Consider the following 22,415-nt stretch of genomic DNA (forward strand, 5'->3'; position numbering starts at 1 on the left):
AGGCTCCAGAGCCGCTACAAGCTGCAACCCTTGGACACAGCGAACATAACGGAGTAAGGACTGTTCGTCACCTAGGCATCACGTGCTGCCGCGTAAGAAACACGCAATGCTCGAGAGTAATGGAAATTTCTAGAAAGAAGTGGTGCCAAGTGCACTGCGACCTATAAAAAGGCTAGCCGCCATAGAGTGATGGCAGTGACGGCTGTGATGGCAGTAATGAAGCAGCTGGTCAGGTGGTCCGTTATGGTTTAGCTGGAGTTATGATGCTGTGAGATTGTAGTGCAGTGTTGCATAACCACTAGGGGCTTAGACTCGTTTCCATGTAGTCAACACTTAGTCTGGTGCGCCCACCTCTGCTATATTGGGACTTAGACTCAGGGAGCAATGAGAAGTTGCACTACTAAGAAATCAGTTAGTAGACTTTGTATATATAACTGTTTATAAAACGGATGTGCCAGAGGTGCTTCCGGTGTACATATCCTCATGCAATGAATTATTATTGCATCCAGTGTATCCTGAGATCGCAGCCGAGTTCCGTATTCTAACTCACCCTACAGCCCTCTTTTCAGTGGAGAAAATGCACAGAAGGCAGCCCACGACGACTAGACCTTCTGCCAAGTAAGTTTTTTGACTCGCATTCTTGCAGTCCTTCCACTGCCTCTCAGGACTTGTCAGTGGGACACGTCATCGTTACCACTGTGCTTCTCCCCTTGCTACCGGCAATGGTCGTTCACTGTAGCACAGGAATACAGTATCCGTTTCTCCAAAGGCTTTCTTGTATCTCGTTGAATCTATTGTCAGGTTTGTGAACTTCTATGGCTTCTGTTTCACAGTAGGATCCTATGTGTCAGCTAATTTTATTGTGCAACTGGCTTCAGACAGCACATGCTCTGCAGTAGCTTGTTTCCTCATCTGGCCCAACCAGTAATATTGTTAGTATTCGATGATCCTGGTTTTGATGGGTTCTCCAGTCATTGCAGTACAGACTTTCCCACATGTACTCGGTATGTAATAAATTCCCAACGTTGTAAGTGGATCTCTTTTCCTGGTCTGTAGCAATCTTCGATTTTCTTGGTCATATTGTAAATATTCTTTATACTACGTTTGCGAAAGATATGGCCGATTATATGCCGCACCCTTGAAATGTATGACACAAACGCCACACTTAACAAGAAGAACGCCTCGAGGTAAACGGATCCTGAGGTCCCATTCTGCAGCGATGGGTCGTTGCAAGTAACAAAGTCAGGGCAACAGCTGTTATGGGAAAAGCCCTCAGGCGTTGGTATGACAGATACAGAAAATCTGTGGCCACGAGATTGAGTACACCACCAGCAATGGGACGTTAACCTTTGACAGGCACCCGATCCAGCTAAACTTCGGGAAAATCGTTAAACAAACGTTGGCAGAATATCCTGAGACTGAAGCTAACAGGCAAGACATTAACAAGTGGTCATGAAATTATCAACAATTCCGTAGTACCATATCAACAATCGACCAAATTATCGGATGTTAGCGCCACTGTGATTGCTGCCCAGAGTTTCATACACACTGCGGTCGGTCAGCTGTCACGTGGTCAGGGTGGAGGCTACACCGTGGCCGTTCATGGTGCCAGCACATAGTGTCATTGGCGAGACGGCAAAGAGCTTCGCGCATGCTGTGACCTGTCACGCGACTCGTGGCCGGGTTTTGTAGAAACCTGCAGCTCGTCACGCGTGCTCACCTGGTGTCGTTGACGAGCCTGTCCAGAGCGTCTCGCAGGCTGTGCTCCGTCAGCTGGCCCACGGTGAGGGTGAGAGCGACGCCGCGGCGGCTCATGGCGGCGGCGTTGTAGCGCTGGTCGGACCTGACGGGCACCACCAGCAGCGGCACCCCCGCCCACACCGCCTCCTGCAGGCCCAGCTGCCCGCCGTGCGTGATGAACGCCACCGTCTTGGGGTGGTCTGCCACACAAGTACAGTCACAGAGTATCGTCTCTCACTCTTGACTCGAAGATACCGGGCGCATGGGTACTAGCATTTCAACGCTAGACTCAAGTGATATTTGTGACAGACATCATGGAGATTGAGAACAATGTGCGCGGATTGAAAAGGATGTAAGACTGCAAACGCATTATTTTTCCCTACTGTTCAGTCACGACATAAAAGAATCAGTAACGGGAATAAAAGAGAATTTCAAAAGTGTGTTTAAAACTGAGGGTGAAAAAATAACAATACAACTCGCTGACAACATTGCTATCATCAGTGAAAGTCAAGTTGAGTCACAGGACTTGTGAATGGAATGGATAGGTTAATGAATATAGAATGCAGTGTGAAAGAAAGTGAAGAAAGAGAAAGAAATGAGGAGTAGTAGAAACAAGATTATTACTCTACTGATAAACTTCACGTCTACTTATGGGACAATGAAGTACAAGGAGTGAAGGGATTCTGCTGCATTAGAAGCAAAATAACATGATGTACGGAGCAAGGAGGACATAGAAAACAGCCTAGCAAAGCAAAAAGGGAATTATTGGTTGAAAAAATATATTAGTAATAAGCAGTGGCCTTAATTTAAAGAATGTGCCTACTGCCTATGAGCCTCTTCATCAGATGATTTCTACGACACAGAAACACCCCTCAGTCTTATTATTGTAAAATTAAACCCAACGAAATCTAAACACGAATGAAAAAAGTCTTCTGCGATGAGCAGTGAAACTGAGGTAGGCATCATGTACTCTACTTCAAGATTACTCGTACTACTCCAAACATAGGTTAACGTAATTTATAAAATTTGCCAAAGTAATGATGCCTAGTTGAAAAACAGATGACATTCAAGATAGCGACATATTTATTTCCAGAAGACATGGGACACAGAGTAGCAAAACATGTCGGTTATATTCATGCTCCTGTTTAATAAAATTAAGTGTGTACTGATGCACAGTTGACAAAATTGCAAAGAGAGTGGAAAAGCGACTCTGCTTCTCACTTTACTTGTGAATTATGCGCCATTACTGTAACTAATTCATTGTAGCTGATAATACCAAAGCTAGAACCATATATTTAAATCAGTGATTCCTGCTTTTGAAAGAGCACAGTGCAGTTGGTGAAATTCACTTTAAAGATTCCTATTGCCGCTGCTCCGAACTGCTCACCACGTGCATGTAGATTTCTAGAATGTGGTGATCAGTGGGCCTCTGCGTCGGCTCCAGTGTGGATCTCCATTTCTTACTCTCGTCCGAATCCACCTATTTGTTCAAGACCTCAGCAAGGATCCACTCTCCAAAACTAATCTCTGCTTCACTGCGTCCATGGATAATTACTCTCCAACACTCCTCTCTCCTTCACATCCATCACACCAATAATAGTATCCTCACACTCCTCTCAAATCAGTAAAATACACATGGGACACGCACCAAGAGCTAAAAATCGCCAGTCGGAAACGGTACGACATTCATGTACCAGTCTCAGACGTATCTGTGTTCCAACCTGCTTCCCTCCAGAAGACGTGCAAAATTTTTTCCTCCAATCCTAACACGTCTCACGTCGTTGAACAGGCAGCCACCACTATGCTTTCTGACATCACAGCCAGCGTCACAATTAAAACGCTGCTGCTCTCCCACTAGGGAAGTAGCACAGCTTGGGTGCCTAAGTCACCCCAAAAAACGCAACAGCTGTCCCGGCGACATAGTATTGGGAATCGTGCAGTGCTGGCCCATTTCGGCCACTGAGGCGAAATGTTTTCACAAGCCTAGGTGATACTGATATTACAGGAAGGTCCACAGAAGACATCACGAAAACACCCAAAGAATCGGAGGAATGTACTCTCCTTGGTCGAGAACAGGTGTCCGCGTGTCGGACCGTCGAAGGTCTGCTAAAGCAGTTGTGAAACGTTGTATCACTGCCCTCTGGAATAATGTAACATAGCCTGCTACAAAAGTGAAAGGAAAGGCGAATCCAAAGGATCTGCAGTATTTCAATATTTCTTAAAATGTATTCCTGGAATACAAAATTGTGTGGTAGTGAAGAATGGACTGTGGGAAAACTTGAAAAAGAAAAGAATCGAAGCGTTTGTTATGTAGTGGTATTGAAAGATGTTGAAACTTAGGAGGACCTGTGAGAAGTGGGAGGTTCTCTTCAGAATCCACGAAGAGAGCACTATTTGGAAAACACTGACAACGAGAAGGGGAAGGATGATCGGACATGTGTTAAGTCAACACAGAGTAACTTTCATAGTGCTAGGTAAGCTGTAGAGCGTAAAAACAGTAGTGAGAGAAAGATATTGGAATTAATGCAACAAATAATTGAGGATATATGTTGCCAGGGCTACGCCGAGATGAAGAGGATGGCACAGGAGATATGTGGGGGAGCGGCATCAAACCAATCAGAAGATTGATGATTCGAAAAACAACCACTACTAAACATTTTATCGACAGTGTCTTAAGGGAAGTATCCCTACCAATAGTGTCGCAAACTAAAGGTTACTTTTTTACAGACATTTTAGATTTCTTTTCACTGTTACGGGACGCGATATATCCGTCCTGCTTTTATGCCATCCAAGTTTTGGGAAATTCTTACATCTCAAATTGAACAAAAAGTAATCCAATCTTTACACCTGTCAAATGTTTACTACCGTGATGTAGCTCAGCACGCCACTTGTAGGGCTAGCTGGAAATGCTACTGTAGGATATGCCTGCAACATTCGTAGTTTTATCACATCAGTCCTTCCTAAACGTAGCTTCGATGAGACTGGATAAGCAATATGATTTTCGCATGCAGTGCCATAATGGATACAGGAGGTATCTTAGCTGTACTTTGCACAACGTCAAATATTTCTTCATATACTTGTCCACCCTGTAACATACATCGTGCCTGAAACCACCCTGCATTCAAGAAGAGATTGGATCTCTCCCTCTTGTCATCGCCATAGCTTCTCTTTGTGCTTATTGCGGCTGCTTTTCTTCTGTCAAACATGGAGCCAGTGCCCTTCTCGCACTACACACCATCTATGACTTTCTCAGTCCTGTCCATTTATGTTTTGTTTTCTCTATTTCATCTGCCAATCTTACCCTATTATTTCTCGCCCTTCGTCTGTCCTGTCGACTCTCCACCATCTATTTCTTCTGCATTGTTACCTCACGTTCCTGTTAGACATCACTGCTTATATTCCACAAGAAAATAATCAGGAAGTAAGACAGAAATTTCTTAAATCCCACATACGCGTTATTGTACATATTGTTACCGCTAATACAATTAATTATCATTTTGATTATAAGTTGCTAATATGCTGTACATATTTGATATTGACTTATCAAGGACACCTGCTTAGATGTGAGTGAGAGAGCTGGCGTGCAATAGTACTGCCAGGTGAAATAATCAGTAACAAGACTTACTGAGAATACAAGTATAGAAGTTGTGCCAAGTCTGCATGAACAATACGAAGTTTTACGAACTCCTCGTTCTGATTCTGTTGAACGCTTGGCGAACTTTGGCCGCCGAGTCATCCAGTGCCACATGGCGTCATCCAGATATAGTGAGTGCATACATTCGCCTACCAGCTCTTATAAGCTTTCCAGATATTGCAGCCAATTTTTAACGTTCGTCTAGCTCCTCAATTGCCTTCACGAAAGGAAGTGTACCCCAGTCCTGTAGTTGCACCACGGAGAAGTCTCTGGAAGTACCACAGATTCAATTCTGATCCTCCACATGACACCCAGTGCTAGCCTACGCTCGTGTGATTCAAAGTTGGAAGTGTGGACCTTGAGCCCTGTAACTGTCATACGTTAATGCCACACCATCCAGAATAATGAATTAGGAATTAAACGACTGTGAAATGAAACAAGAATTACAATTAATTGGCTTTGTTATGTTAGAGAAAACATTTGACGAGCAATGAAACAATTATCCTAGTAAAATTTCGGACATCTGATGAATGTGTCTGGAGTAAGATTCTAATAATCGCGTAAACGGTTCAATTGAAGTTGTACCACGATTAATACGATGTTAGTACAAAAGACCGATAGTACTAAAGAAGAAAATGCATTGAACCTATGGTCAGAATTGAAAAAGGAAATTGGTCGTTGAATCTGGCACCTCACCAACGACTCTTGCCACTGACTAAGTGCAAGTCAGCCAGAAATCTCTCCAAGTCCTTGGGTACACCTGCTTTGATGGTGGACCTTAGTGGTTAAGACTCTCAGAGGTGAAGCTATGACAGCTATCTGTACAATCGCGTTTCTCTGTCTGACCTCCAGTTCATTCACATTAGCCAACCATGGCAGTTCTTACGTAGCATAAAATTTGGTTTTTATGAAGTCAGTTTCCACAACATCTCACGTCAGTAAAATATTTTCCAGATAGCATCTGTGGCATCTGGCATCTCCCAGAAAACACAGCTTTCTCGGCATTTGCCAAAAACGGCATTTCTTTCCATTCCACTTCTTGGCTGTAATAACGGTCACGTTATGGTGCCTTGCGCCACCCACAGAAGATATTGTCTGTGTTTGCCAGTGTTGCTTTGGCACCCAACAGTGGCACTGCAAAACACTGTGTGGTGGCCTGCGAGCCATTGACCTGCTTACCTCCGAGCTCTCCCCTCATAGAACAGACAACTGCTCTTGGGGTAGTGCCTACCAGACTCCACAACTCCGCCGCCTCATCCTAATCTGCTTTCAACGTCCACTTATTTTATATAACGCATCAAAATAAGAATGAAATAGTAAATGAATTGTGAGTTAGATTAGTCAGCTACTGGCAATCACTAGTACTGTTAAGGATCGCATTTCTCAGTACATATTAATTATTCCAACTGATTTATGATTTTACATACATCATGAGGCTGTTTATGACAAAAAAGGCATGCATAACGCCAGACATATTAATTGTTGAGCTATGGAATGCATATTACGCTTTTACTGTGTAATGGAAAGGTAAAAATAGTTTCACGCAAATCACACTATTAAATGTTCAGACTTACAGAGGTTGGACTAAAACGTTGAAATACCAAAAACAAAACACATTACCCGGTCAAATACAGTGTAGGAAAACCGTTAACATTCGAAACAGATTCCAGTCGTCTCGGAGTGGGTAAATACGGGCTCTGTATACTTTTCAGGGGAATCTCATACTATTCCTCCCTCGAAATTGTGGCATATTCAGGTGACGGTAATGGATGTATCTGTTGACTCAGTGGCCAGGAGAGGGGTGACAGTTTGTGCTTGAGCTCTCAAAACCAGTCCTGGACGATGCAAGCCGTATGGACAGGTCTCAGTTGTCTTGGAACAGAGCATCAGCATTGAGGAACGAATGTTGTACATTGGACATTCCTTGTGAGTAATGTGACCTTGCAGGGTATCCGTGGAGCTCATAGAATACCACGATATAGGTTCCAATTCGTCATCGAGCTCCCAACCCCATCCTCATCTTCCATTCTTGAGATGTAAACTCGGTGATAAGCTGAAAACAGCGTGCAGCAAGACACATATGACCAAACGAATTGCTTGCATAGGTCCATAGGCTATTTCGTGTGGCTTCAGAACCAAATTTTCGTATTACGGTCATTTCCATCTCCGATCTTTGGTTTTGGAATAGGAGCTCGCCCTGCAGTTCGCTGCTTATGGAGCGCCCTTCGTGTTATTTTGGTGCTGACACGGTTGGCGAGTGCGTCGTCCAGTTCTTCAGACCCTTAATTTTTTGTCGCGCTTCCCCCTCAGTGACTGTCAATCACGATCACCCAGTTTGCACTTTCGTCCGTTTTGTGACATGGAGGAAGATATTTTTTCGTCTTCCCATGTATGCGGTATAAATCTTCGTATGATGCTCCTTGAAGTAACAAACACACTAGCTGTCTTGGTCACGGAAATACACACCATAGAGCACCGATTATTTGCTGGTATTCAGTTTCTCTTAGCTTCGACGTAATGCACTCACAGCTGCACAGAACACTGCTCTGATCATGGTTGACACCTTGGTCAGGTGTGGTTCAAAGTCACATACAACATATCTACCTGAAGATATGGCTATCATCTGAATTTATGTTGTAGGATGCGTTTCTCGCAATGTTTCCGTGTTCCCTCACCACTGTCGCAGCCAGCTGCAGCTCTACACCTCATCTCGCTTGCTCCTACCGCTACACCGTCTTCTGGACTATGACGAATGGTCCTACAAATCCTGATGTTTCCATCGAAATTGTACAACCCACTGTCATTTCCACCAACTGCTTCGCTCCCACGAATGGTGCATGGGAAGAACAACTGTTGATATCTCTCATATTGTGCACAAAGCTGTCAAAATATAAATATTTGCTCCTCTCGCGATATGTTCATATGAGGAAGCACCGTAAACTGACTCCTCTAGGAAAGTTCCCTTTCGGAATTTCGGTACTAAACCACACCTTGACGTGGAATGCCTTTCTTGTAGCAGGCGCCAATGTAAGTGGACGAGCATCGCAGAAACGCTTTCGGGCTTGCTAAATGAATCCACAAGAATTTTTGTGGGTCTTTACTTTCTGTAACAATGCTGCCTTGTTATTATCATATACTGATGAGAAACACTTGAGCACTAATAGCACTCAGTTTCGGTAACTTTTGGATGTCGCACAATTCCTCCTATGGGGGTGCTAGGATTGTCTTATCCATAAGCATTTTTCCTGGACACTGAGTTTTGTATGTATGAAGTTTGGTTTAAATTTGCCCACATAGTCCACAGCTACGTAGCAACATACACACATATCATATGCACAGATAAGACAAAACATAGTGACCACAGTCCACCGTGAGGTTGAGGCCTGTTGGTGGTAATGTGGGAACGTGACGCAGTAAGGAAGAGAGACGTATGGGCAATCATTACATCAAAGAAACGAGCCACAAATGCAGAAATCCAGTTACATAAGTGGTTTTGTCAGAGGACACATTGTCGTGGCGCTACGGCTGGAAACGAGTATATCTGAAATGGCGAAGCTGGTCGCCTGATGTACTTCTGTCGTCAGCACCTATGGAAGGTGGTTGAAGTATGGTGAAATAACGAGTAGCGTGGACGACCACGTTTCATCACGAAAGACACATTTGCAAAGACCCCCCACCGTGTAATCCAGGATAGGCAGCGATCTGTGGCAGATCTGACGACAGGGTACATTGCTGGTGCAGGCACAAGTGTTGCAGAACGCATCCTTCAAAGGCCATTGTTGAACATGGAACTCCACATCACGCGACCCCAACTTCTTCGTGTATTGACACAACGACATATTCAGTTATGATTTCAGTGAGCATCACTGAGTTTTCACCGTATATCAATAGGCACGTGTCACCTGGCGAATGAATCGCACTTCGTGTTACACGAGATCGATGGTTGGGTCCCTACTAGCCGTTGCCGAGGCGAATGGCTGCACGAAACATGCACAGTGTCACATGTGCAGTGAGTCTGGTGAGAGCTGAATCGAGCTGTGGAATATCTTGAGTTGGGGACCCATGAGATGTGTGGTGATACCTAAAGGCATCGTGACAGCAGTGAACTTTCTGCAGACCTGAAGTCTTCCCACACGACGATCACTTCTTCTAGTAGGACAGAAGTTCGTGTTGCAAGGTCAGTATTGTGTTACACTGCTTTGAGGGACATTATAAAGAAATCACATTGACCTCTTGTCAGCAAATGTACCTGATCGTTACCCAATGGAACACATACCGTGTACGAGCTCTGTGCCTGTATACCACCAACCCATAATTTGCAGGAATTGCTTTACCTGTGCTTACACATCTGCTGCTACATATCCCTGGAGTGCTGTCGAGGACTTGTATAATCCGTATCAAGTAGAACCGCGGTCACAGTGTTTTGGCTCATCGATATATGTTCATCGATTTTTAAACAGATCTTGTTTCCGTGTTCCCTCACCACTGTCGCAGCTAGCTGCAGCTCTAAACCTCATCACACCAGGCTGCTCTGGGCTGATAGGCTCCTCTGTGCACATATGGACAGGGGTGAGAAACCATCAGATGCCAGATGCTGATAACTGGGCCATAACTGTGGTATCATAAGGAGATCGCGTCGCTACACCGAAGCTGCCAATGTAAATTGATGCGACAGACAGCAACGAGTCTGTAGCGATGTACGGCAAGTGCTGCTGAGGAGCATGCCTCCACTTAGCAAAGCCGCGCCCTCACACTGAAATCAATACAGTGCCGAGCTGTCGGACTCACTGAGGACGTCGTTCTGCGGCAGCCAGTTGGAGGTGTGCACGTTGTGCGGCAGCGGCGGCAGCAGCGTGCGGTCGGCCTTCCAGAGCACCTGCTGCGGCAGCGCCGCGAACGCCCGCAGTATTCCGCGCAGCTGCTCCCGGGGCAGGCTGTCCACGCGCAGCAGCGTGCCCATGCTGAAGTACACCACGCCGCGCTCGCTCGAGTCGAACAACTGCTGCAGCTCCTGTCACCACCACGACACAGACTGCACCAACCACACCACACGTAACGAAGATACAACAGTTATTGACATTAGCATGGTTTCTCTTGAGACACATGATGGGATAAAATGTCGAAACTTTCTCTTTACCTGGAACGGAGGCGGCGAAAATTTCGAGAATTTGTTACTCTTTGGTGACATATTCAGTTACAGGCAGCAGTTCTAAGAGTACAAGTACATGAAATGGACTCAATAAATGGGAATGAAGTGTGAAAGGATCGCAGGCAACCTCAAATGTTTCTGTATAGCACCCAGAGGTTAAAGAGAGAAAACAACCAACGAGGAATTTGGAAACATTACTAAAGTTCAGATAGGAAAAATAAAAACCTTTAAGCTTTGCCGATGAAATCGTAATTCTGTCAGAGATCGCAAAGCACTTGGAAGGTTAGTTCAGTGCAACACATAATGGTCTGGAAAGAGATGGGAAGTTAAACAAGAGTGTAAGAGTGTAGTTCAATTAAATCAGGTGGTGTTGACGAAAACAGATTTGGAAATGGGTCACTATAACTAGTAGATCAACTCTTGAGTTCAGTCTATCACAGTTCAGCCCGACGTTGATACTGAAGACAACTGACAGAATGTCGAAGTACTAAATTCTACCTTACGCACTCACAAATAAGAGACAATGAACAATTCTTTCCACTGAAACATAGTTAAGCCTTCTTAAATTTAACTCTGCAGAAGAACCTGTTGAATCCATACAACGCTATAGACTACTCTCGTACCTAGTTCATATTCGTCAAGAGTATTTCAGGCACGGAAAACATTGGTATGCCTGGAAAAGAGTGCACGTCTCCTCTCTCCGAAGTAAGGTATGTTAACGCATGTACAGGAATTCAGCATAGTATCAAAACCTTCGTACGTTTCTACGACCTTTGAGTACGTAGCACGATTGGCTTTACAGTATTCTTGAAGGAGAGGATACTTCTCTCAAAGAATCATTAACGCTTCATTTTCTTTTTCTTCTTTTTCCTCGTACGATTCCTTGATAACAGTATATGCTGGTAAACAGGTAAATTTCATCTCCATAGATGTCTGAGAGGGCTGCGAAACTGTACAACCTTAAACATTTCCCACAAATATAATCTCATTTAAAGAATCTTCAAAAATATTTGGAAGAATTTATGACTCATACCACATTGTACATAGTGAATGCTGACAAGAAATGAAAGTACATTCTGTTTTTTTCCAAGGAAAAGTACCATAACTGCTAATGTTCGCAGTATATATGCTTCTGTCTCGGGTTCCTCGACCGCCGTTTGTTTGATCATTTTTCTCACACTTCCCCAGCACAAGTGGCTGGCGTTCTCAAGGCTCATCGCCTACAGCTGGTGGTGGATTGACCATGAATGGCAGGTGAAACTTTAACAATTCCATTTACTTGTGCTGGAAAAACTTTAGAAAAACATCAACAGACATAAGGCAACAAGCAGCTTGTCAACAAGTGGTCACTAAACTCCTAAGAATTTTGTTCTTACTATACATAATTGATTTATCATGTAGTATCAGCATCGTTATCACACTGGCGTTGACAGTATTATTGTGGGCTGGGAAGAATCGTCGCTAGAAGGTCATAAGGAAATGCAGTGCTGCTTAGATTGTACTCTCGCTTAGTGAGCTGAAAGTCAGTTCTCTTTGAATGTGTATAAATGGAATATAACGTCCATATCAAAGAGAAAGTGTCAGAGAGCGTACTGTCACATCTACAGTGGTAGCATTCCAGAGCCCGTCTCGTCATTTCAAAAATCAGGGTGAACACTATGATGCATAATGACATGTGACGAGTACGTATAACCAGTATGAAGAACGGAGAATGAGAGAATTAGGTTCATTGGAAAACTTGTGAGGAAGTGTGGTGCATCCGTTTAATGTAGGACACAGGGGTTGTTGACGTCAGGAACTCTTGCATTTGTACTCCAAAGTCTCGAATCTTCAGCAAGAAGTTACTACAGCACACAAGAGCACCGCATAGCAGATGCTGGAGTGAGACATTGTGGACGTGGACTCCAATGTTTCGAGTCTTCAGCAAATAGTCACACAGCGCCCGTCAAATTATTTCATAAATTCATTTGCTGCATTGTGACAGGGTGGTACGGTCCACACAAAAACATAAAGTAGATATCAGGAAACGCTCTGGGGTCTTTCTGGAAGAAAAAAGTTGCTCTAACGAAACAGGAAGAGATAGTTCGGTTTGGCACATATGGTGACATGAATCCGCTGTTTTTATATTGGTTTTGAGTCTTAAAACTTGTTTGATGGATCTCTACATGACAATTTATTCTGTACAAGCCTCTTCATCTCTGCATATATGCTGTGAACTCCTTCCATATGAAACTGGTTACTGTAACTCAGCCTTCGTCATACTCTATAGGTTTCACGGCACGAACATATACCTGCATTACCAAAGTGACGACGTCTTCCTGCCTCAGGATGAGTGTACAGGGCTGTGCTGGTGCGAGCCCAGTGATTTGGGTCACCCATCCCACCTTGTCAAACCCAAGATTAACCTCATCCCTCTCACCGACCCGCCTACACCAACTGCTTTACATATAAATGGAGAAATGTTATCTTGCTGACTGGAGAAGAGATAAGGTTGTTTATTTAGAATATTTATCGATATAATTTATTGCACAATTTATTACCCTTATTTGTATAATTTGTTTCCCAGTTAGGGGGGCAGTTAACGTGTTGGTTGGGTATGGTGTATTTCAGGATAGATATCACCCCCCCCCCCTCCTCCTCTCACCTCCACCCCCCCCCCCCCCCTCTATCCTAAAGGGCCAGGTATTTTATTGATTGCCTCACTTGAACATGCAAGAAACTTTTTTTAAAATAAAGTACGCTCCTGATACATAACAGTTACGCTGCCGAGATGTGGTTCGTTTTTTATTGAAATTACACTCTTGCTAATTTACAAAGTGCTTTGTGGAGATGTAGCAACGCACACTTTTACTATATAAAAATTACACTGTAGAAATGTACGGATTTATTTGTTTTAAGCAAAGTACAATTTTGCTATGTAACAACCATATTGATAGGTTGCAGGCTCAATTATGTTTAAACTTGTTACAGTGATAGTACCAAATTTCATGTTTAAGAACTAGCATAGGTGCTTATTATGTGGTCGTGGCGTTACATTAAATGTTGTAGGAAGGAAGAGTACGATTACAACCTTTTTACTGCGCGAACACTCACCGGCTCTAGCTGCCACACGCGACCAGCGAGCGCACACGCTGGAAGGGCCGTCGCCTCCCCTGCTGCCGTCACTACGAGTGACGCTGTACGTTGGCAGTGCAAGTGTTGCAGGAGGTGTTGAGCCCATCACAGTCCACACGACACCACGTGCAACCAGATCACGACACACATACCGCTCGGCAGAGTTTGTGAGGCGTCACGGCACAGTGTTCGGGAGCTATGACATCGTAGGAAATCACGCACCATGTGATGTAGACTGCGATGCGATTATTGTCTTGTTTCAGTGTGCCTTTACATTATGAGGATGGCGTTACGTTTTCAGTTCACTTAAACACTGTACAGTCTACAGCCGTTTCCTAACAGGCTGAGATATAACACCTACCAGCATCGACTCTAAGTTCTCGTTGTGGTCATTTTGCAACTCGTATGATAGATAAAGTAATACATTACCGAACCCTTCCTTGTACGTTCTCCCTTTTATTCAACAGTAAACCTCAGCGTGACGTACAATGCTTCTCACATAGCGTCTATCAATGGAGATCCTTTAACCTCTCAATATTGCTCTCGTGGTGATTAAATCACTGTCTCAGTGTCGCTCAGTGTTGGATCTCGTCTACCTGTGGCCCGACATGAGTCCGACAGTCATAAGCAATACTCGGAGTCGGTTGAAGAACTGTTTTGTGAACTGCTTCTTTCATGGATGAATTGTTTTTCCTCTAATATACCTAGGCCTCACATCTGTTTTTCCCCACATTGTGGTTACTGTGATTATTCTACTTTAGTTCTCTCCATACTGTTACTTCCGGGTATTTTGCAATAGTTGCTATTTCTAATGATTTCGTGTGGGTAGCGTAATCGTAAAGAACTGGATTTATCTTCCTATTTACGTGCACTACGTCATGTTTAGGTACATTCAGACTCAGTTCATGTCCTTACACAAACCATAGGTTCTGGGGAGGTTATCATCCAATTCGATACAGACTTCTGGCGTTGTTATCTTCTTATTGACAATCGTATCGTTTGTTACCATTATCAAGGAGCTGCCAACACGGTCTCCCGGATCATTTATATTGGTGCGACTGCTCCGTGTCAATTTTATCAGTGGTGGCACTTTGTGATCCAAGCGTGTCTTTCTACTGCTGTAGAACAATCAAGTTACAATAGTAAATCTATGTCAGTTTTGTGTCACATATTATGTATTTTCATAAATAATTTAAGAGCTGTGATAATAATTATACTTAATTAATTAGTAATTTTATTTTGACACGAGGCGCATTTTTATAGTTTACGATCAGAGATCTGTAGTCAAACTTCTGTACTAGCGTGTTGCGATATGCAGTGTACAAAACCTACTTAGAGACATGTATATTTGGCGGTGCATATGTCTCAATGTGATGTCACCCCAAAGTTATGCATAGTGTATCTTTCAAACCTCCCACATTTAAAACCACAGGAACAACAATTACTGTAGATATGATATCGCGCCGTATGGCAACTCAAACAATTTATATTCAGTCGTCGCCAGAGGGCAGCACGATCACATACAGTGGAAATGGCAACTGCAGAGCTGTGCGCACAAGCAGTGATTAGCAATAGTGTAATTAGCAGAAACAAAACCGCCGACCATTGTTCAAAGAAATTATCGTAGGCTGGATGGATGTGATTCACGTGATGTGAAAGCAATTGAAGAGTGGTATTGTACGTTTCTGGTTGCTGAAAGTGTTTCGAAACATTCCAGCACTGCACATGGTAGTGCTACAGAAGACACAAAGTTCACAAGAGCTTTTCAGGACTTCGTGTAAGTCGATTCGGCAAGCATCTAGACAGTTTAATGTACCCCAGCGTCTTCGACTGTATGCTTACAAAGTGCAAATTCTACAACACCAGATGCCGAATGACAAACCGTGCTAACAGCTATTTGCTACAGAAATGCTGCAGCGTATTGAAATGAATGCTGGCTGCTTGCACAAATGTTTATTGTCAGGTAGAGCAATCTATCATGTATCAAGAACAGTTAACCGTCATAATGTTTCTGTTGTGTTCTTGCAACGTCCACACACTGTCATCGAACATGTTTGTGATAAGCCTAAACTGAACATCTGGTGTGCATTAAGGCACGAGAGGATTGTCGGACGGTTATTCTTTGCAGGAAACACACTGAATGGATCAATGTACCTGGACATGTTGGAACATTCCGCATATCCTCAGATTAAGACTTCCGTCCCAACGTCTTCTTTCAGCAAGCTGGAGCTCCGCAATATTGATAAACCGCTAATGGAAAGTACTGGATACGAAAATTCCCATTCGCTGGATTAGTCCCACTGTTTACCCACCACGGTACCGCAACGTTACCCCACTAGAGCTACTCTTGTGGGGATTCGTGAAGAACTGTATGTATGAGACCAAAGTGGACGATATTCCTGTGTTAAGATATCGTACCACTGATGCGAATGCAACAGTGACCGAAGACATGAAACAAGCAATATGGCTACAAAGAATTCACATGTTAAAGTTCACTGCTGATTATTAAATAAATTCTTTGAGATGCTCTAGCATACAGTGCACTTTCATTATCATAAGTACTGTTGTTTTTTTCCTGCGCCTTTGAAATTTGGGGAGTTTAAAAGGACACTCTGTATTATAGCTTGATAGCCACTCTGCATCATCACACAGTAAAGTGATTCCTACTGCAAAACTGTATGTACGAGGCCTCTTCGCGAAGTATGTTCCGATCAGTCACGAAATGGCAACCACTGTGAAAATCTGATTATTTTGCGCAGATCTGTTAGGGTAGAGTCTCTACCATGGCTGAGAGCACAATGAACACGTAAAAATGCCTACAGAATAGTGTCTCCCGCCAAATATGAGGGCCTGGTGAGACATTACGAGTGATGTTGTGCAGCCCTCAAAACATAACTGTCATGCGTTTTCTCCTTTACGACAATTCTCGTCCGCTTACTGCTGCGGCATTGATGATGACTCACAACACGGACCGTAACTGGCTTGTCCTGAGTTTCATCTTTGCTCACATGAACCGCTGGCTATGAAGGCAGACAACAAGCCGCAGATAAGTATAGAGAATTGGTGGCAAGCACAGGTAGCTGTATTCTATGACGAGGATAGTGGAAGGTTAGTACACTGTCACGACGAATGTCTAAGTTGGAGCGGCTACTATGTAGAGAGGTGGTTGTAAGGGGTAGCTTACTGTTGCAAATAAAACATTTTCAGTTTTCACAGTGGTTTCCGTTTCGCGACAGATCGGAACTTACTTTCCGAATAGCCCGCTTATCTGCAAATTTTTTTGATGATTGTGATTTGCCATATAATATGGTACCACCATGTGAAACTCTGCCAAATGTATCAGAATCAGCTGTAAAACACTTCATTGATGTTATCTGCTTCATTGCAGAAGCCTGACAGCTACATTACATCCTTGTGTAGTAAAATGTTAAAGCTCAAGTCTATTTGCAACGTTTCTAATGGTTGTGATCTACCATCAGTGAACTGTAATCACATATGTGTATTATGACAATCAAATGTGTTTTTATATGCTCAGTAATACTCGACATATCAAAGCATCTACACATAAACAAAATTCAGTGATGTATGTTTATGAAAGCATCAGCCTAATTGTATTTTTAATTCAAGATGTCCCACCCAGGCAACTGTATAGAATAACTGAGTAAAAATCTAGGAAACACCAAACAACTGTTAACTGTCGAGAAGGTGCACTGACTTTCATAGCACGAGTGGGCACACTGTGTACTTTATACGCATGTAAAGAGTAGCTGCCTTTATGTTACCAAGGGAGATATGTATGAGGAAAATCACAGTTTAATCTTAGGTTAATTAATCAGTGCTTAAACAAACTCATATAACATGACCTAAAGCACTGTTCAATTAAATAATAATAACGTAAACTTCCCGTGTGGAGTTGCTGGTCTGTCATCAGGGGCCTCCACAAGTGGCAGGTAGGGGTATGCTCACCAGGTGTGGTGGGTACTGGGGAAATAAAATACCCGGGGTGGACCAAAACTAGAGGCTGCTACCTTGTAGCGGGATATTGGTAATCAAGGGCATGAGAATAAATTACCTGGTCCCCCAGGTTGGGATTGTGCACGGGCCAGCTCCTCACTAAAGTGAAAACATTAAAATGCTAAAAAACCTAATAATATGTCTCGGAAAAAATTGAATCTTAGTCGACGAAACGGCGAGGAAAAAAGAAAAATGACATTTGGATGCTGGAATGTGCACGGTATCTCCATAAAACTGAATATATTATCCACAGAACTTGGCAGGTTCAAAGCGGATATTGTCATACTCTCTGAGACCAAGAGAACAGGCAAAGGAGAACTTGGTAATTACGTACATATTTGGTGAGGGATGTCCAAAGCGGTAAGAGCGAAAGCAGGAGTCGCCATTATGACAAAGAAAGCATGGAAAAAGAGAATCACAAATTGGGAATTTGTTAATGATCGTATTATTGTGGTGGAAGTGACTCCATGTCCCAGGGTAGTTGTAATTATTGGTGTATGTGCACCCACGAATGATGCAAGAGACCACGAGAAAGATACTTTCTGGACTACTTAGGGAGACTACGGAAAAATCCCAAGGAGGAATGAACTGATGATCATGGGGCATATGAACGGATAAGGAGGAATTAAAGAATCATGTCCGACAGTGGGAAAACATAGAGAGACAGAATACAGCGACAATGAAGAACGACTAACTGAAATTTGTTTGATCTGAAAATTCCAACACATTTTTTAAACACAAGGATATTAGTAAAATACTTGGCAACAGACTACTAGAGAACATCGTTCTGTAATTTAATTAGACAAACAAGTAGTTTCAAGGCGACAGATGTTAGAACTTATAGAGGGGCCGAGTGTCGATCAGACCGTTATCTACTAAAAAAGAAGAGTTTTTGGCCATGTAAGAATGCAAAAAGTGATTCTAACAACATTAAAACGAATTGCGCTGAGACATCTCAAAACATACACATCAAAATTGACAATACGCAAGACGAAAGTATACGAACATTCTTTGCTGCCAGAATAAGAAGAACTTTGGAAGCAACATTTGAAAGAAGTATAAAGGAAAGATATGAAAACATAAAATCAGTTGTTGTAAATATAGCAAAACAGAGGTGGTGGGCATATAGGGAAACAACCACAGCCATCAACAGAATTGTGGTAGGAAGAAATGGAGGTGGCAGTTAAAGAAAAGAGGAACAAATTCAAATAGTGGTTGAATGGTAAATCCAAAATAAAAGAAAAATCTATAAAGAAACGAAGAGTAAAGTGATAAAAAACAGGATAGCAAAGAATGAAACATGGAACAGACATGTGCCAATGTCAATAGCGAATTGGATTTGTTAGAGCGAAAGAAACGTGATCAGTATTAGGACATCGACAAGAGACAAAGCCAAAATCAATCTTCAACTGTTAACACCAAAAGAAAAGAAATAATGTTTCCAGGAGTTAGTACATGAGAGTAGAGAATACCTGGAGGAAGAAATAGTGGAAGAAAAGGAACAGGAAGAGGAGGACATCCGAATTTTAGAAAGTGAGGTGAGTGAGGTATTAGGAACAGGGAAGAATGATAAATCATCTGGATCAAGCAGTATCAATCTAGATTTCTTAAAATGTGGTGATGACAAAATTGTGAAAATAATAACACAGTTTTTCAATATAATGTTGCATGGAGATTGAATGCCCTCGAAAATAAAGCTGGGCTGTATTAATATTGTTGTGGGGAACGTTAACCAATGACGTTTTATTGGCAGGACATTTAGAAAATGTAACAGGCCTGCTAAGCAGACTGCCAATACCAAGCTTGTCCGTCCTCTTTTAGAATACTGCTACGCGGTGTGGGATCCTCACCAGGTAGGACTAACGGAGTACAACGAAAAAGGACAAAGAAAGGCAGTACGTTTTGTATTACCACGGAATATGGGAGAGAGTGTCACAGAAATGATACAGGATCTGAGCTGGACATCATTAAAAGACAGGCGTTTTTCGTTGCGGCGCCCGGCCGGCCGGAGTGTCCGAGCGGATGTGGGCGCTACAGTCTGGAACCGCGCGACCGCTACGGTCGCAGGTTCGAATCCTGCCTCGGGCATGGAGGTGTGTGATGTCCTTAGGCTAGTTAGGTTTCAGTAGTTCTAAGTTCTAGGGGCCTGATGGCCACAGCAGTTGAGTCCCATAGTGCTCAGAGTCATTTGAACCATTTCGTTGCGGCGGAATCTTCCCACGAAATTACAATCACCAACTTTGTCCTCCGAATGCGAAAATATTTTGTTGACACCGACCTACAAAGGGAGGAGTGATCACCACGATAAAATACGGAAAATCAGAGCTCGTACGGAAAGATATGGGTGTTCATTGTTTCCGCGCGCTATACGAGATTGGAATAATAGAGAATTGTGAAGGTGGTTCGATGACCCCTCTGCCAGGCACTTAAATGTGATTTGTAGAGTATCCATGTAAATGTAGATGTAGAGTACTACATTGAAGAAAGAGGTTCGCAAAAGCTGCTCAAACTGTCGAGAAATTTGTCTTATAAACACATTAATGAGAATTCTTGAGAAAATAAGAAAAAATAAGCTGGAAATAGATTTAAAGCCCAGGAAGATCAAAGTGGCTTCACAACTGGTAGATCAAGCTTAGACTATATTTTCATATTACGACAGATCTTAGGGAAACGTAGAGAAAAAATCAAAAAACATAGGATTAATTTTCATAGATTTAGAAAAGGCCTACAATACTACTTTGGAAAGCATTACATACCGCGAACATTAAAATAATGCAAGACATGTATAAAGATAACATACGTCAAATGAAAATTGGTAGCACACTTTCAGAGAAATTTAGAATGGGCAAGAGTCTGTTACAAGGCTTCCCCATGTCACCAACATTATTTAAAATCTCTGTAGACAGAAGTCTTAAAACATGGTGTCACAAATATAATGCGAAAGGTCTAGAAATCAACGACGGAGTTTGATGATAGAGGATAAAAAGGTGCTCTGTTGAAAATAAGGATGACATAATTTTTATCTATATGACTTAGATTAGCTCCAGATACTACTTGTTGGCATTTGTCTTATTTTTAAACCCATCTTTTCGATTCTTCTTTCTGGTGGTATGAGCTGTGAAAAATTTACAGTTTTCGACACATGTACATTGGAGGGTTTTGGTGGGGAGTGAATTTACATTAGCGATGGATCGTCTAAGAAGCCATCAGCGCTGGTTCTTCTTCGTATCTCCTCACTGCGGCGCTGTGCGGTAGGTTAGTGTGATCCGAAGCGTCTGGGTCGTCCAGACAGCTACATCTGCCTGCCTGCGGCCTCCTGCGTCCGTCCTCTGATTTACATTATACCGTCGTGCGTTGTTACAGTTTAAGTAAACAATTACTCATCTTTTTCAAAATGGTGTGGGTGCCTTGAAAGTGAATTTGCTCCATCAGTAACGTTATGTATACAAAAAGAAGAATGACATCTATCCTACCCACGACTAGGATATCCACATCGCAGCATGCACATAAAATGAAGTAATTACAAACATATTTTAGAAGTCATAACCGAGCGGGTTTTAAGCCTTTATCCAGAATTTTATACAGATCTTCTACTAATTGTATCTGGCATGTGCAAAATACTTCCTATCTGTCTAGAATTTTAATTATGTAATGTGGAAATTGATTAATCAAAAACGTTGCTCGTGTGTGCACATATAAAGAAATATTTTCTGAGCCGTTTCCTACTACAGAGAGCCCATAATCGGTGAACTGAGGACCTGAGACTAGATTATGTGTGTTATTTTATCGATAAGACGTCTTAGTTTAGTTCCACTTAAAACGACACAATATATTCTAGCGACCCCCCATGTTATGGTGCATTATTATGTTCTTCCACGTGTTTCTCGGGCTTGGAAGTTGTATCTCAGACACCAGAACTAACACTTTAATAAACAAACACAATAACGTGTGCGTATCTGGTCTTCTGGGTAGCAATACGCACGTTGCTCGTGATAGTTGGACTCCTCGCCCCAGCCCGTGACTCTGGGAAACACAGATCACAGTGCACAACATAGAGTGCAACTTCAATTACATTTAGAAGATTAGGGGACTAGAAGTATTGTCACTGTGATCTATACTCGATGGTTCTTTGCTACTAGAGTGAATGATCATGGTTAATAGAAAGCATTTCCTATTGGTGGTCAAACTGCGTTGCTAAGACTCAGTCCAAAGTTTGTTCTACACTTTTACGAGCGCTAAGGCAGATTGACTTGATGTCTAAACCCATCACGTCATGAGAATTGAATTAAATACTGTTCACATGTCTGGCATTGCGTATATACGATATAATGAAGAGTCGTGGACGCCCAACCATTTAGTGCCAAGTGATAGTTTCATTGTCCTTCTACCTCTTTCCGTAGATGCTCACGACAGCAGCGCGTGAATATTCGACCAGCTAGGCCGTTTTCGAGATACTCGTTTACAGTATCTTATAGTAATAATCAGCCATTATCTCAATGGGTTTCCAGATCTGCAGCCCATATATTCTCTAGGATGATCCCCTGCCCGTGTCCGCTACACTTACGTACTTTTGTTTCCGCGTCACGTGCCCGCAACGCCACCATGCGGCGCCTAACGTTTAGGGGGGCTGTGGTCATAATGTTCCGGTTCGCCATTGCACGTTTTATTTATCATCACAGATGTACGAGTTACTAGGATAGAGTTTAAATTTTTCACCTGGAACCAGGCACATTTTATTCAAGAATACACTGACACTCTCCAAGA

General features: G+C 42.8%; 1 protein-coding gene across 3 annotated transcripts in view; it reads right to left on the minus strand.

The window, feature by feature from the left end:
• LOC126272427 (UDP-glucosyltransferase 2-like) overlaps positions 1-22,415 on the minus strand; it is a 197,757-nt gene that overhangs the window by 140,063 nt on the left and 35,279 nt on the right. For 2 of the 3 annotated variants that reach the window (XM_049975284.1, XM_049975283.1), the window contains exons 4-5: positions 10,163-10,385; positions 1,721-1,940 (exon numbers count right to left, since the gene is read on the minus strand). In XM_049975284.1, coding sequence (XP_049831241.1) covers positions 1,721-1,940; positions 10,163-10,385 — 443 coding nt within the window. The remainder of the gene's footprint in view (positions 1-1,720; positions 1,941-10,162; positions 10,386-22,415) is intronic. The other variant, XM_049975285.1, reaches the window with a different exon arrangement.

The sequence above is a fragment of the Schistocerca gregaria genome, chromosome 5 (assembly GCF_023897955.1).
Source record: "Schistocerca gregaria isolate iqSchGreg1 chromosome 5, iqSchGreg1.2, whole genome shotgun sequence".
Lineage (NCBI taxonomy): Eukaryota > Metazoa > Arthropoda > Insecta > Orthoptera > Acrididae > Schistocerca > Schistocerca gregaria.